General features: G+C 34.3%; 2 protein-coding genes across 4 annotated transcripts; one reads left to right on the top strand and one right to left on the bottom strand.

The window, feature by feature from the left end:
- The first annotated feature begins 1776 nt into the window (after nt 1-1776).
- Nucleotides 1777-8072, top strand: LOC123882187 (sucrose synthase 2-like). 3 transcript variants are annotated; one of them, XM_045931019.1, is made up of 17 exons: nt 1840-2085; nt 2183-2315; nt 3223-3374; nt 3494-3686; nt 3784-3902; nt 4023-4239; nt 4399-4494; nt 4599-4772; nt 4871-4987; nt 5093-5259; nt 5580-5804; nt 6240-6561; nt 6642-6886; nt 6963-7101; nt 7290-7397; nt 7505-7553; nt 7647-7941. In XM_045931019.1, exons 1-15 carry the CDS (start codon nt 1985-1987, stop codon nt 7326-7328), a joined length of 2439 nt encoding a protein of 812 aa, XP_045786975.1. In that variant the 5' UTR covers nt 1840-1984; the 3' UTR covers nt 7329-7397; nt 7505-7553; nt 7647-7941. The 3 variants fall into 3 exon arrangements, with proteins under 3 accessions (XP_045787051.1, XP_045787124.1, XP_045786975.1); XM_045931095.1 differs by lacking the exon at nt 7505-7553 and having other exon boundaries at nt 1777-2085; nt 7647-8072; XM_045931168.1 differs by having other exon boundaries at nt 1777-2085; nt 7505-8025.
- A 4803-nt stretch (nt 8073-12875) lies between these two features.
- Nucleotides 12876-16070, bottom strand: LOC123882374 (endoglucanase 17-like). Its single transcript, XM_045931262.1, has 8 exons — nt 15624-16070; nt 15318-15524; nt 15025-15225; nt 14847-14939; nt 14415-14576; nt 14198-14309; nt 13944-14107; nt 12876-13401 (listed from the first exon to the last, which is right to left on the bottom strand). Exons 1-8 carry the CDS (start codon nt 15861-15863, stop codon nt 13069-13071), a joined length of 1512 nt encoding a protein of 503 aa, XP_045787218.1. The 5' UTR covers nt 15864-16070; the 3' UTR covers nt 12876-13068.
- Between the last annotated feature and the right edge of the window lie 317 nt (nt 16071-16387).

The following is a 16387-nucleotide window of genomic DNA, read 5'->3' as shown; positions in this document are numbered from 1 at the left end:
TAACTCTTAGGTTTGATTATGTTAGCTAGGAATTGAGATAATGCAGGCAATTATTTACATGACATAGTGAACACATAACACTTCGGTGTACATTTTATTTGAATATGTATCACGTTAAGGGGGATAATTCTGATATGTGCATAAAAAATTGATAAATACTATTTATAAATCTATTAAAATTATTCACTTCAACCGTGTACCAAGTACATATTCAAATAAAATATGTACCGAAGAATTCACCCTATCATAATAATGGAATTGATGATGAAGGAATATATTGTCTGAAAAGATGAACCTAGCTTGAGAATAGAGGTGTTTTTACACTTGACTTACCCAACTTACCCCATGTATCTTGCATTGTTGCTGCAGGGGTGTTTTTATACAACACCATAATAGAGCATTTGGTGAGTAAAGAATTGGGTTGTTACATATGACGCCATTCAGGGTTTAGATAAAATAATCAAAGCATTATAGATTGGCAAGAATCTAAATCTAGGTGGTGATTTCTTGTTTTGGGTTTACCGAAAAACGAGCTGTGTTACGGAAGATGAAGAAATGAGTGCATTTGATGCATAGATTGATGTTTTATTGATCAAAACTTGATTTATGATAAGTGGAAGACTTTTCTTAACGAAGAGAATGTGGAAAATCAATGTATTTAAGTGTTGGTCGTAGTCAACATGTGATGAAAATTGTCGTCAAAAATCAAGAAATTACAAAATTGAGAGCTTGCCACGGCCTTGTGGATCTCCCCACGGTCGTGTCCGGCAAGTCAAAGTTCACCTTGTGTGTAAAGCTTTGCCGCGGCCTGGGTTTATTTAGCCACAAGAGAAGACTTTTGCAATGTAGTTTACTCCATTATCATTTGACATTTTTTTTTTTTTTAAATAAAAAATAAAAAATTCCCATGACGAGAGAAATTAGATTGGATTAGGATTTATGTATTTTTGATAAAATCTATCACCGTAGGTTATTTTATATAAATATATACTACTTAATAAAAAAATAATACTATTGTCCCCGTGAGCTTAGCTCAGTTGGTAGGGACATCGCACTATATGTGCAGGAGTCCGGGTTCGAACCCGGGACACTCCACTTATTCACCTTTAAGGTGGATTTTCTAGCCATCAGGCTACTTGACCAAAAAAAAATAAAAATAATAATACTATTTATTTTCTTCTTTAATCTATGTGGATCAATATTCATTTTATTACGACGATAAATTTGTGCACTTACGAGGCTGTCAATCTCCGTACAATTATCTTTGTAAATGATCTATTAATCTTAAGATATGTCCCGACGCTATGAGATATTCTTATATGGTCACAAGATCGAATAAATTGCATTTGGTCACAATAATAAAAAGTAAATAGTTGTTTCAAAAAAAAAAATAGTTGTTTTAAAAAATAATCAAATAACATTTACTTTTCAAATTTTTTTTTTTTTTTTGGCTTTCGCACTGGTTCCGACCCACCAAAGGTGGACGACTAATCCAGCTCGTGCGTAGAGACATGCGCACTGGCCAAGCGTTGTTCCCCCTGGGAATCGAACCCGGTATTCCCCGGGTACGTCCTTAGAAGGAGCTCCTTGCCACTTGAGCCCAATCAACTTGGTTTACTTTTCAAATTATTAAATAATACAATATAACAGTTTTTTTAAGTGTGACCAAATACAATTTATTTGGTCAAGTGATCATTTAAGAATGTCTCCTACTCTAATGACCCCTGATAATTTACCTAAACTTTATATTAAAAAAATTAAAAATATCAGTTCCCTAAGTCTGTGTCAAAGGTTCCAAAATCGACATTGTGTTGTGAACTCTAATAAATAAATAAGGTCGAAAATGGCGGGTAACCGTAGAAGTGATAACAAGATGGTCTGTGACAATAATCGTCGCGTGAGATTCGACAATGCGAATGAAGAAGACGACACCAATCTCACTCTTTGATAGCATCTCTGAAGAACTGTGAATATCATCATTACCATGTCTCAATCTTCTAAACTCGCTAGACTTCCTAGTATCAGAGACCGAGTTGAGGGTACCCTCTCCGCCCACCGTAACGAACTCGTTTCTCTCCTCTCCAGGTACGTACGTACCTGTTCCTTTTTCTTCCTCAAAATTCTAAATACTATTTATTATATTTTACTAATTGTTTGTTGATATTGTGTTTGAACTTTTAAGGTATGTTGATCAGGGAAAAGGGATTTTACAACCACATAATTTGATTGATGAGTTGGAAAGTATCCACGGCGAGGCTCAAGCTACCGAGGATCTTAAAAGTGGTCCTTTTGGCCAAATCATCAAGTCTGCTCAGGTGAACTTGATTTAGCGGCGCAGCTTGTTATCTGCTTGTCTTTTCTGTGTAATTATTTTGAATACGTGTATAATTAGATAATATGGTGAGGCTATAAGCATATAAATATTTTTTTACTTTGAAGATTAATTTCATTTTTATGTCGAGTGAATCACCAAATTAGTTCATAACAGTTAAAGAAGTCCCACATTGCTTGCGAGATGGCCTGAACAAGTGTTTATAAGTAAGAGGCAATCATCACCTTACAATTAGGCCCAATACTCAATTCTAAGATGGTATCATAGTCTATCCACGATTCGTTGGGCCACTTCGTCGGGCCGCCTGCAATCAGGTTTCTGATCGGGCCCTCCACCATTTATATCCGCGCAACAAGCCCAACAGTACTTAGCAGTATTAAACTGCAAGTTGATCTCTATATTTAACCACTTGCTATCAATATTGTCCCTAAGTTTATCCACTTACTATCAATTTAGTCCCTAGCTTACTCTAAGAATGACTAATATGAGAAAATTTTGATAAGGTCCGGGATTTTTTGAAATATTCATAAAGTTATGACCTATTTGAGAGCACTCTACAAAGTTAGGGATGAATTTGGTGGTTTACTCTTTTTATGTCTAAACGAAAAGGTTTCAAAACAGATTTCTTGCAAAGCAATATGTAGATACTTGATCTCTGAGGAACAAAATGGTATATAGAATTTAGTTTGAATTAAATCTATCTGTAGTTTGATAGTGCATTTATAAGTGGTTTATCACTTTATCTACTAAAGAATATATTGGTCAGGAAACTCAGCAGTTAACATCTTCATCACCATAACTTTCACTTATTAGATTTGAAACTCACTTACTTGAACTAGCATTTCTTCTGATATATTGTAATAAAATGTGTAGCATGATTTTTGTGACAGGAAGCCATAGTTTTGCCTCCTTTTGTGGCAATAGCCGTTCGTCCACGACCTGGTATTTGGGAATATGTCCGTGTGCACGTTTATGAACTTAGTGTGGAGCAATTAAGTGTTGCTGAATATCTCCGCTGCAAAGAAGAACTTGTCGATGGAACGTGAGAAACCCCTTGCTTAGCTTTTGCAATAAGCAATAAAATCTCTCACCATGTGGTTTAAGAGTATCTTCATTGCTGTTTTCATGACTGGTTTGGTTTTATTTTATTATACACAACAGGGATAATGACCAATATTTATTAGAGCTTGATTTTGAGCCATTTAATGCCTCATTTCCTCGACCAACCCGCTCATCTTCCATTGGCAATGGTGTTCAGTTTCTCAATCGTCACCTTTCTTCGATAATGTTTAGAAAAAAAGATTCACTTGAGCCATTGCTTGATTTCCTCCGAGCCCACGAATATAAAGGCCATGTAAGCTTGTTGTACTGTGCTAGTTATCCACCTTTTCTTGTAATGAAGTGAGCCTGCAGTTTTTCTTTCTCAATTCCCACTTATGTTTATGGTGCAGGGACTGATGTTAAATGATCGTATACACAGCATTGCGAAACTTCAGTCTTCATTGGCCAAGGCCGAGGATCATCTTTCTAGGCTTCCACCTGATACACCGTATTCTGAGTTTGAATATGTGTAAGATTATGTTCAATAAAAATCAGTTAATATGTCTTCCCCTCCTTGCAGATTCATGTGACAAATTTAGTTGTATATTGCAGTCAAATATTTTTATTTTTGACTCTTGTCTAAGTGTAGATATCAAGGAATGGGTTTTGAGAGAGGTTGGGGTGATACAGCTGAACGGGTTTTGGAGATGATGCATCTGCTCTCGGACCTTCTTCAGGCTCCTGATCCTTCTCAACTAGAGACTTTTCTTGGGAGAGTGCCAATGGTGTTCAATGTCGTCATATTATCTCCTCATGGTTACTTTGGGCAAGCCAATGTCCTGGGTTTACCCGACACTGGTGGGCAGGTATTCTTTTAACATATACTTTGCATAATAATATTTGATCCGGACATGTTAATTTTGTTCTTTTCCCTTGGCCTCTTTACTAATTCTCAATTCTCTTGCTTTGGTTTAAAGAAATATTGTGTATAAGCAGCAACCTAGATGACATATTTTTGTCTGCAGGTTGTATATATACTGGATCAAGTGCGTGCCCTTGAGAAAGAGATGCTCCTTAGGATTAAGAAACAAGGACTTGATTTCACACCCAAAATTCTAATTGTATGTGTGTATCCTTACACCATCTCTTCAAAATCTAATTCCAATATATTGATCACACACACCTAGATTCTAATAGTAGTATGTATACCATTTTTGTTATGAAGGTTACCAGATTAATACCTGATGCACATGGGACAACATGCAACCAGCGGCTAGAAAAAGTATGTGGTACTGAACATACTCATATTTTGCGGGTTCCTTTTAGATCAGAGAAAGGAATTCTTCGTAAATGGATTTCAAGGTTTGATGTGTGGCCTTTTCTTGAGACCTTTGCAAAGGTAAATTTCATTATATATGTTGAACTATTGCCTTTGTTTTGAACTTTTAAATGTTCAAGTCTTTCCATTTAAACATTGGTAGCATTATGTGGTCACAGGATGTTGCTGGTGAAATTGCTGCTGAATTACAAGGTTATCCTGATTTCATCATTGGAAACTACAGTGATGGGAATCTAGTTGCATCTTTACTAGCTTGTAAAATGGGAGTCACACAGGTTCTGTTCTTTCTCCTTTTCTCTCTTACTTTGCCATGGAAATGGGAATCTCATGCTATCTTCTACTTATATTGGAACTTACTAGATATGAATGTTCATATTTAGTGTACAATTGCCCATGCACTAGAGAAAACAAAATATCCAGACTCGGGTACGTATTGGAGGAAGTTCGATGATAAATACCATTTTTCATGTCAGTTCACTGCTGATCTAATAGCCATGAATAGTGCTGATTTTATCATCACCAGTACATACCAAGAGATTGCAGGAACGTAAGTTTTGCTCAATGATTTTGGCCCTTATATATAACCATCGTTTCTTTTCTTTTGCGAGCTCATGCTTCAGATTGCATGTATTTTAAACAATCATATGCAACCAAATGCTACACTTGCATGTTATCTTGAACATATATGATAATTAGTTGTGTCCATATCCCTTTCTATACCATTGATCATACACGTATCTCCTTTAGCGATCCATGGTGCTATTTTTCATTTCCTTTTTTACCCTCTTTCTAAAGATTTTGCTAATACTTTTGTTTTTGGTTGTGCCTAGTTACTTCATTTTCTTATCTTTATCGTTTTTCTTTCAGGATGAATACCGTTGGCCAGTATGAGAGTCACACTGCTTTTACTCTTCCTGGGCTCTATAGGGTTGTTCATGGCATTGATGTTTTTGATCCTAAGTTCAATATTGTCTCTCCTGGAGCTGATATGTGCATATATTTCCCCTATTCAGAAAAGCAGAAAAGACTTACAGCTCTGCATGGTTCAATTGAAAAGTTATTATATGATCCTGAGCAGACTGATGAATACATGTGAGTCTTTTTTAATTTAACAAATTTTGAACTTGGGTAGTATACTTGGGGAGGGATCCATATCTTGCGAAGTGAGAGGTCTAATTTAGTGATTCTTGGTTACTATCTGTTGTCTAGAAATTTGATAAGAATGGTAATCTGTTTAGTTTTCTGTTAATGTGATGTATCGTGCTTGTCTAGACTCTAGAATCGCACCCTGACCTTTGGCTTATTACTCAAAGGATAAAATATTTAATGCAGTTGTAAAAAATACTATGCAACACCTCAATTTTTCATATGTAAGTTGAGGATATGGCAACTTAAAAATGCTGATAGCATTTAGCTCATGTTTAGCAGCGCAACTTGTTTGGCCGTCTACCTTTTGTTCATGTGTAATTATCTTATATATAATATTGACCCTCTCATTTAGCTGATGTTTTGATTTTTGGTTGTCAGTGGTACACTGAAAGATCGGTCAAAGCCCATAATATTCTCCATGGCAAGGCTAGACCGAGTGAAAAACATTACAGGGTTGGTAGAAATCTTTGGTAAGAACGACAAACTGAGAGAACTGGTAAACCTTGTTGTAGTGGCGGGTTACATCGATGTAAGCAAGTCCAGGGACAGAGAAGAAATAGCAGAAATTGAAAAGATGTATGATCTCATAAAAAAATATAAATTAGATGGTGATTTTCGATGGATTGCTTCCCAGACAAATAGAGCACGTAACGGTGAGTTGTATCGCTACATAGCAGACACGAAAGGTGCTTTTGTACAGGTATATATTTACTGTCTCTTCATTAACCCACCATACATAATTTGTAATCGTAACATAACTATCTTAAATTCTTAATGCAGCCTGCTTTCTACGAAGCTTTTGGTCTTACAGTTGTGGAGGCCATGACTTGTGGCCTCCCCACTTTTGCTACTTGTCATGGTGGCCCAGCTGAGATTATCCATCATGGCAAATCGGGATTCAGTATTGATCCTTATCACCCTGATCAAGCTTCTGACCTGTTGGTTGAATTCTTCCAACGATGTAAGGAGGATCCTAGTCATTGGAATAAAATATCTGATGGTGGTCTTCAAAGAATTTATGAAAGGTATATAGTGTGATTTCGGTTAAAATTGGTAGCTTTTCTTATAGGGACATTTGATGATAAGCAAAACAATAATCAGGTACACATGGAGGATCTATTCTGAAAGGCTTATGACCTTGGCGGGAGTTTATAGTTTCTGGAAGTACGTCTCCAAATTAGACAGGCGTGAAACTCGGCGATATCTTGAAATGTTCTATATCCTTAAATACCGTGATTTGGTGAGTGATACTGATACAACATTTTTCATAACTTGGAGTATTGATAGGAAATTATTGGGTTGATATCATGAAGGGTGTTATTACTTTATCATCTTTATGTCCTATGCTTAATAACAAATGTGACAGAAACAAAAGAAAGCTACTAATATCATTATTTTCAATTTGTGTGCTCTACAACTTCAATCCAGGCGAAGTCTGTTCCGCTCGCAAAGGATGATGAAAATTAACCGAGCGGCGTCTCTCACTGTCGACAGTATAATCTAATAATATAGATTCCAAATTTCTGCTTCAAGACGGTAAGTAGTCTATATAGTATAGATGAAATTCTGTATCCAAATTATACCACTTATGATGACTGACTTCTTCCTAAAAATCTTGTTCTGCTGGAATATACGAGTTTCAGGCAATCTAGTCCATGTTCAAAATGTGATTAATGAAGGATATTGGATTTTGTATGTGTTTTGCTTTGCTTAGCAATATTAATCTTCATTACATGTAAAGTACACCTGCCACCTGTGAAAACAAGATTGTTGTTCTTGTTTCAGATAATTGTCATCCTCCTACAATTATTAAAACAACCAAAGCATATGAAGAAAAACAACCAGTTGAGGGGCTCATACATACATGTTATGTCAGTAATAACGTGACTGTCTTTATGAAAAACAGGTAATAAGGTGACTGTGAGTAAACATTTAGAAATGGAAAAAGGAATGTACATTTAGAAACAGTAATATGTTCAGAAATTTACTAGCTGTTATGCAATTGCAATACACAGAATTGTGTCTGAGAAATTTAATATAAAAACATGATTAACAATTAACATTCATTTATTTTATTTTATTTTGCCTTTTTGACCTGTAAAATCATTATAATCAAGTAATTTTAACATTTCACGTTCAATATATTGTTCTATGATATTTCATTATAATCAAGTAACTGAATTAGTTGTTTAACCTCTTTTATGAATATTATAGACTTTGGATGTACCAAAATTGCAAGTGTGTGCTATCATTATAGACATTGGATTGGATATACCAAAATGCAAATACATCATTTAGTGTATCTTTTGTTTGTAATTTCAGGAACTACATTGCCTAATGAAAAAACAAATTTAAAGAACAAAATGACTATTAAAAAAGAGTCAGGATCCGTTGACACCAACTAGTTTGACACCAAATGTTACACCTCTCAATAACGTTTTAACCGATATAAATTTTATAAAATCCACCGTTGGATTGAAAGTTTACATCATATAGATCATTTGTGTAAAATTTCAAATAAATCCAAAATCATTTGATATGTTATTGAGATACATCAAAATTAACGGTTTTTGTATTTTTTTAAATGCCGTTAATCTTTATGTGTCTCAATAGCATATCAAATGATTTTGGATTTGTCTGAAATTTTACACAAATGATCTATATGATGTAAACTTTCAATCCAACGGTGGATTTTATAAAATTTATATCGGTTAAAACGTTATTGAGAGGTGTAACATTTGGTGTCAAACTAGTTGGTGTCAACGGATCCTGACTCATTAAAAAAACCAAAATGACCAATTAAAGGGACATTGAAGATGTGTTCGTAATTTTGATATATTCATAGACTATAGTGACAACGTCTCAACATTTAAAGATTAAAATAATTGTTTATCTAATTTAAGGGGATCAATAATCGGTGATCTATTCAAGTATTATGAATATGAAGATGATCTTTTTAAACACGATCCAAATTATAAATCTTATTTTTAGGTATCAAAATATAAACTTATTTTTATTTATTTTTTAAATAAATATACTTTAGCAAGAAGAGTAAAACAATAAATATTTATTATTATATAAATTCATGTAATAGTTATAAAAAAAAAGAATAATAATAAGGATTTATATGATATGGATTTTCCGTAAGGCTCAACTCAAATGGTAAATATTGATATTATTAATTAGGCAAGACACTTCCGAATTCAAACATGAGACCTCACAAATATTAGAATTCATACATTTCATTTTTAATCAAAACAAAGTTCTAATAAATTTAAAAAACTCTTTTATATTTAATAACTAAAGATATTTAAATAATTTTCTTATTTTGTTAACGAATACGGATATCTGTAAGTATTGTTGGGTCATCACGAGGGGGCAGCCGGGGATCATCCACATTGGGCTTAAGAACAACTCTACAAGTGAGTTGGACACCACACTCTTACCCAAAACCTTAAGGTGTTAGGTTTATGGGTCATCTCACTTATAAAGTGTTCAACCTCCACTTTTCTAAGCAATGTGGGACTTAACCACTCACACTTGCCACAACAATCTCCCCCTCAAGTGTGAGTCCATCCACTCTTGGATATGCTCCCCCTCAAGCGGAAGCTTTCTTCATCCTACACTTGTACCGCCGTAAGCCACACTGCTCCACGGGACTCGCCGCCTGACCACCTTTGTCAGGAAGACTTTCGATACAAGGAGCCAGTTCAACCCTTCGTCGAACCATCGGCTCTGATACCACTGTTGGGTCATCACGAGGGGGCAGCCGGGGATCATCCACATTGGGCTTAAGAACAACTCTACAAGTGAGTTGGACACCACACTCTTACCCAAAACCTTAAGGTGTTAGGTTTATGGGTCATCTCACTTATAAAGTGTTCAACCTCCACTTTTCTAAGCAATGTGGGACTTAACCACTCACACTTGCCACAACAAGTATGAATATCATTAAGTCTATCTCTATATACATTATATAACATATAGTTAAAATATCTAATTATCTTATTCTGTTCGTAATGAATTTTATTCGCAGATACGAATATTTTTGTCAACTCTACCTCTAACTGAGAGTCCTAGCTCTGCCACTATTTCTAACATAATATATTCATATTTATTTTCTTAACTAATATCTTAAAAGTAAAAGTAGTATAGGAAAATAGCGGTTTCATTGGATGTCACTTAAATTCTAAAAATAAATGTACCATTTCTCAACTCTACCAAGTATGTTCACAAGTTTATTTAGATGAAAATATAATATATGTTCACAAGTTAAGCGTGTATGTAGGCATGAATTCATTAAAAAATATCAGGGTTTTCATGCTAGCTAGGAAGGACTTGGGAGGTTAATTTTATTATCCAGTATGTATTCATGTAGGCACGGATTGGATTTAGAGGAATGTCTTTGGGTCCCAATGGGAATCGTTGTGCCATAACTTAGGGGAAGTACCTTTCTTGTCATTGTTAACACCACCACTTCTGACACATATACCAGTTCTTTTGCTTCTCTTTCACATGTCTCTAACGTGACCATTACAGTACTATACTCTCTCTCTCTCCATCACCCTATATTTCAATGGTCAAATACCTGCTTTTATTTTCATCATACAGGCATACAGCTAGTACTGCCTAGTAACTAAAATAACCATATTGCTAGTGCTACTAGCTTACTCCATCACTAAAAAGAGAAATTTTTATCTTTATTCATCTTTTACATTCAAGATGAAAGGTAAAAAAAAGATGGTAAGAAAAAGAGAAAATTCTATGGTGTATTTTTTATTTGGATTGTTTTGGTACATTCTTAATCCGGCCAATAAGAATGCACTTAACTTAGTTATTGTCAAATATAAATATATAATTATATGGTACAAACCATTTACCATGTATCCTAATATGTATTAATATTGTAAGTAAATTCTTATCATATTAAAAGTGACAAAATCACCTCAATCTCCGTGAATAATGCAATTTTTTTAGATCTGGAATTTTATATCTGGAATGAATTGATTCTGAATAATGCAATTTTTATGTTCTCTTTGTGTTCATAAGCCAACTCTCCTGTTATGTTGGTCTTTGTATATGCTAGTTTTATGAGATTTTAATTCATGTTGATTAATTTTTATTACTGATTAATGATTATGTTTAGTTGTTGATTTCGTCAATAAAAAAAATTAATTGTTGATTTTTAAGTAAGAGAGTATTTAATATTAGGAAAATGCTAAACAGTGCCCCCGGGCACTGTTTAAGGAACCAAATATAGTAATATCATATTGAAGTTTGTGCAGTCAACGCCTTGAAAGTCTAAAAGTGTTATTTTCAATTTTAAAATTTCCTTTTTTGGTTTCCTTAACCAGTGCCCCGGGGGCACCGGTTAACATGACCCTTAATATTAACTTAACGAAGGACTGATGTGCAATAAATAAAAAGTTTATAGGGTTTACCATAGACTTGCGTTGATTTGGAATTAATTGATATTCTATTGGTCAATTAAAAAGACTGTATCAAAACAGTCCAAAACAGGACTGCACCATAGAATCTCCCAAGAAAAAGACGTGAGAGATATAGGACGTTACACATTTTAAGAAAGTAATTAATTATGTTGATTTTTTCACTCATATTAAAAAAAGTAATATGTTAAAGACTCAAGTATTTTTATTATGAAAGTTGAAATGTTTATTTTTTTAAAAAAAAAATATAATGGAGTAATTCGGTCCATTGTATACTGTTTTTTTTACAATGGAGTTTAGAATCGACCAAAATTCAAGGAGATATTTTACAATGAAAGTTATTAGGTTAAGTATAGTGGTGAGTGAATTCTCTTAAATTCATTCTCTTATGTTGTTTGTGTTGGGTCATGAGGGACTAACGGTAACTATTCAAGTTAGTTAGACAACACATTCTACTCAAAATCTTAAAGCATTTGACTATGGTTTATTCACTTATAAAGTATTTAATATCCACATTTTCAATCAATGTGAGAACTTAAGTCACTTCACACTTGCCACAACAATTTTCCCTTAAACGAGTCATTCAATTCATTATGCTTCCCGTTAAGCATAAACTTTTTTTATCCATACACTTGCATCGTTATTGGCCACATTCAACATAACACGCCGCCCGACCACATTTGTCTGAAAGACTTTCAATACAAAGAGTCAATCGAACCTTTCGTATAACCATCAACTCTAATACCACTATTGGGTCATCAAAGATCAGCTCGGGGATCATCCACATAGGACTTAAGAGCAATCAAACAAGTTAGTTGGACATTACATTTTTACTCAAAACTTTAAGGTATTGAGTTTATGAGTCTATTCACTTATATAAATGTTCAATATCCATTTTTTCAAGCAATGTAAGACTTAACTCACTTCACACTTACCGCCAAAGCTCGTGCTACCATCATCTCAATCAAACCGTCACATATCATTGGTTGCATCTAATCTGATCCACATGTAGTTAACATTTACAAAGTACTAACCATCTATGAAGTCCCGATACATGATACGATACCACTTTCAGGGACCAAAGTGACTATTTTCTCATTCAATAAAGTAATCTCATTGAGGGAATGTAGCTCAATAAAGGTAGATCACGTTGAAATTATGATGAACAAGACAATATTTTCCCATATCCAACCAAAAGGGTTTTCAACCAGTTTTCCATGATCCATGTTGCTCGAGGAGAATCTTCAGCTATTCGGCGCTACAAAAAATTCTCCGATTCACAATCACAATGGTCAAAGATGTTTATTTGAAAGTGTCTTTAAAACATTGGATTATTTCCATTTTCCAAGCTCCTAGGAAAAGTTAATCTGTTAATCTATTTTTAATTCAACCATATCGCATGCCCTTTATCCCAAACTTTATTTTATCCTTTTGTCCTCACCAATGTCTTGGAAGTTGATAACGCAAATAACAAGCAAATTAATTAAACACATCTAGTTTTGATTTGCTTTGAACCTTAATAAAGTTCTTGATAATTGATATATATGCCACTTGCTAAAGTTCTTAGTAATTTCCCTTCATACATAGCTTAACATTACTAGCTAACATATGCAATGAGTTACTCAATGCGACAAATTAACCTTGTAAACACTATGGTTAGTACTCCAACTAATTATAAGTACTAACCAAACTAGTAGTGATAATTTAAAACTAAAACATTATAATTAGAATACACACAATCAAGTTGGAGATGGTGCTTTCTAAATTTGACCAAAAGAGTGTGCAAGATAAGCCAATGTTCCAACAAGTGGTGCATTAACATAAGTAGCTGGTTCTGATTGCTCATAATCTGACCGTTCATCTGGAAACCTATCATGTTGATCTGGTCCACCAACAACAGCACCCACTAGAATATTAGGATTAGGGGATTGTGAACTCATTACACTGAATCCTGCTGAACATTGGATCTTTCCTGGGTGTACAGCCATTGAAGGAAGTGATGATCCTCTGTGGTGTATCCTTTGTGGATACCTTTGTCCATACCCCACCATGTATGACATCTTTAATGGGTTATCTCCTAGCAAGTAATCCACCTAAAAAAAATTACAAAAAAAAAATTGAATAATCTACCTAATATTAATCCATAATCTAAAGACAATCAATTCTACTCTTCAAGAAATCAAACAATTAAAGCAGTTTTAAAACAAATCCGACAGTCTGATTAAGATCAGCGGTCTACATTTAAAGTCGTTTTAATCAGACTGCATAACTGCTTTAAATCTAGACCATCTGATCTTAATCGGACAGTCAGATCTGTCCTGACTGCATGCAATATTGACCGCATGCATTCCAAGTCCCAAAACATACTCCCTTCATGAAAAAATATATGCAAATTTCACTTTTCAGATTCATTGTATAAAATATATCCGATCAATACATAAATAATGTATTTGATCTATATTATAAACCAGATACTACATCATGCATTGAACCTAAAAACCGAATTTTGATTATACTATAAACAAAACAAAATTTACTACATAGTACTAGTAATAGCAAACAATGATAAGTTTGAGGGGACCAAAGCATATTAAAGCCTAATTAATTGTTACAAAATAGGAATGATTTTTTTTACCTGTTTCTTGGCTAAGGTTCTGAGTTTCTTTGGTGTAACAGTGGTACCACCACATTGCACAACAGTATGTGATTTGGTCAAGTATTTGGCATATGTTACCAACAAGAAGCTAGTAGATGTGACATACTGCATGTTACTATCACTCATCTTGAACAAAAGCCCACCTGTAAAGTTTTTAAAACCTCAAAAAGTTACAACTTTGGACCACATTAAAATGAACAAGAGTTAAAACTGAAACAAGATCAAGACCTTACCTGGGGTATATTGTGCAGAAGAGGATCCAGCTCCAGGAATTAAAGAACAAATGAAATTGTCTGAATGACCCTTGTAGTCATGGAGGGATTTTACCCTTTGAACTAGAAATTCCTAATCACAACACGACACACAAAAAAAGTAATTTAGGAACTTTCAATTCAAACCATTATTGTGAATATGTTTGTTACAGTACTATGTTATGATTAAATGTAGGACCTTTGAAAGAAGAATCCTTGCTCCAACATGTTTGTTATCCCAACCAAAAGTGTTGTCATACTCAGCAGCTCCTAGGATTTGACCATTAACTTGAATGTAATTTAGGTACATTGGATTCTTTGTAGCTTTATGTAACCAAGCAGCACCCCACAACAACTCATCCTAACAAATCATTATCAACACATTAATCAAAAGTACTTTAATCTTTAGAAAAATCAAAATTTTATACTATTGACTATTGAGTACTAGAGTATGAAACACGGACACATACGCAGGACACGACACCGGCACGTCAATACTGATAATAATTTTTAAAAAATGATATAATTTAATGTAATCATAAATGTCGGATACCGAAGTGTCAAACACCGAGACACGTCTGATTCGAAGAGTGTCCATAATAACTACATTATAAAAATCAAAACTTTATACCTGATAGCCAGAGTAAGAGCAATAGAAGGGACACACAAAGGGTTTCAAGGCATTGCTGTAAGATCCTCTGTGTTTATCCGCAAACTGAAAGACCTAAACCCAGAAAGAAAGAAAAAAAACTCAGATTTTAAGCAAAAGAAACAATTTTTATAAAGTTTATGATGAATTAGAAGCTTACCCTAATAGCCCTTCTTACTAAAACCTTGGAGTATGTTGGATCACTTCTTCTGAAAACAAGAGAAGCAGCTGCTAATGCTGCAGCAGTTTCTGCAGCAACTTCAGAACCAGGTGCATTTGCATCAATCTTAAAAACACTTCTTGGTGTGTCCATGTCTTCTGGTCTCTCCCAACAAGCATGGTCCTTTTTAGCATCTCCAACCTGCAAATTGAAACCCCAAAAATCAACAAATTTTCCATGTTTTCTCCTGACTCAAAACTTCAAAACCATGAAAGAAGTAAAAAAAAACTAACCTGAACATAAATGGTGTTTGGATTTGCAGTGGCTTTAAGAAGATAATCAGTAGCCCAACGAATAGCTTCTCTAGCATTTGGTAACTCACCTTTCATCATCCCACCAAACTCAATAACACTCCATGAAAGCATGGTGGTAGTAAAAGCCATAGGAAAACCAAACTTGACATTGTCACCAGCATCATAGTACCCTCCAACCAAATCAACCTGCATTGTACATTTAAACCAAAATAAGCAACACAAAAACACTAAGAACATGATAATAGTTGATTTGAGGTGGGTTTATGGGTAAATTTGTTTACATACATGTAATGCTGAACCATCAGAGAGACCAGAGTCTCTTCTCCAAGAGATTCTCTGATTTGAAGGGAGTTTTCCTGATCTTTGGCCTTCAAAAAAGAGAATGGATTTGGTGAGAGCATCTTTGTAGTTGTGTGTGGCGAAGTGAGGGTGGTGGCGATGGAGTGGAATGGCATGAGTGTGGAGAAGTGAAAAGGAGAAAAGGGAAAGAAGGAAGAGGAGAGTGAGGGAAAGGGAAAGAGTCATTTTGAACAGTGTGAAAAGGAAAAAATGAACACAAGAAAAGAAACCAACCAACCAAGAAGCAAAGTGCCACCTCTGCAAGACACAGTGTGGTCTGTTTATCTGCTTGGAACACTGGTATTTATAAAAGCAAAAGCTGCCTTTGTAACGTCTGCTTTGTTACAAGACAACAATAATTATGTCCACATCTTTTGTTTGAGTTCCACATCCAATAAAAACTTACTACTCCTTTCGACTTTAATGGTAAGTAAATTATAATTTTTTTTGGAAAAAGTTAACTTATGTCCTTAAGACATATGTTAAGGAAGTAAAAATAGAAATTATTAAATGCTAATTTGTGCATTTTGACTTTTGAAGCATTAAATTTCTTGTATCATTAAATGTTGAATTTCTATTTTGGTATATCTTAACATGTGCCCTAAGGGCACATGTTAACAAGACCCTAATTTTTTAGGTTTATTGGAAAATTAATTAAGCACATATACATTATATTGAATGAATTTAAAAAGTGAAAATTTGTTTATAAT

This window comes from Trifolium pratense, linkage group LG1 (assembly GCF_020283565.1).
Source record: "Trifolium pratense cultivar HEN17-A07 linkage group LG1, ARS_RC_1.1, whole genome shotgun sequence".
Taxonomy (NCBI): Eukaryota; Viridiplantae; Streptophyta; class Magnoliopsida; order Fabales; family Fabaceae; genus Trifolium; species Trifolium pratense.
This window is presented reverse-complemented; position numbering and strand designations above follow the sequence as displayed.

Excerpts from the sequence above, each read along its gene's own strand:
- LOC123882374 (XM_045931262.1), bottom strand. The coding sequence starts at position 15,863 with ATGACTCTTTCCCTTTCCCTCACTCTCCTCTTCCTTCTTTCCCTTTTC. Across the intron at positions 15,226-15,317 it reads CAAACACCATTTATGTTCAG|GTTGGAGATGCTAAAAAGGA; the intron begins GTTAGTTTTTTT and ends TTCAATTTGCAG. Across the intron at positions 14,940-15,024 it reads TAGTAAGAAGGGCTATTAGG|GTCTTTCAGTTTGCGGATAA; the intron begins GTAAGCTTCTAA and ends TTCTGGGTTTAG.
- LOC123882187 (XM_045931095.1), top strand. The coding sequence starts at position 1,985 with ATGTCTCAATCTTCTAAACTCGCTAGACTTCCTAGTATCAGAGACCGA. Across the intron at positions 4,988-5,092 it reads GTAAAATGGGAGTCACACAG|TGTACAATTGCCCATGCACT; the intron begins GTTCTGTTCTTT and ends GTTCATATTTAG. Across the intron at positions 5,805-6,239 it reads GAGCAGACTGATGAATACAT|TGGTACACTGAAAGATCGGT; the intron begins GTGAGTCTTTTT and ends TTTGGTTGTCAG.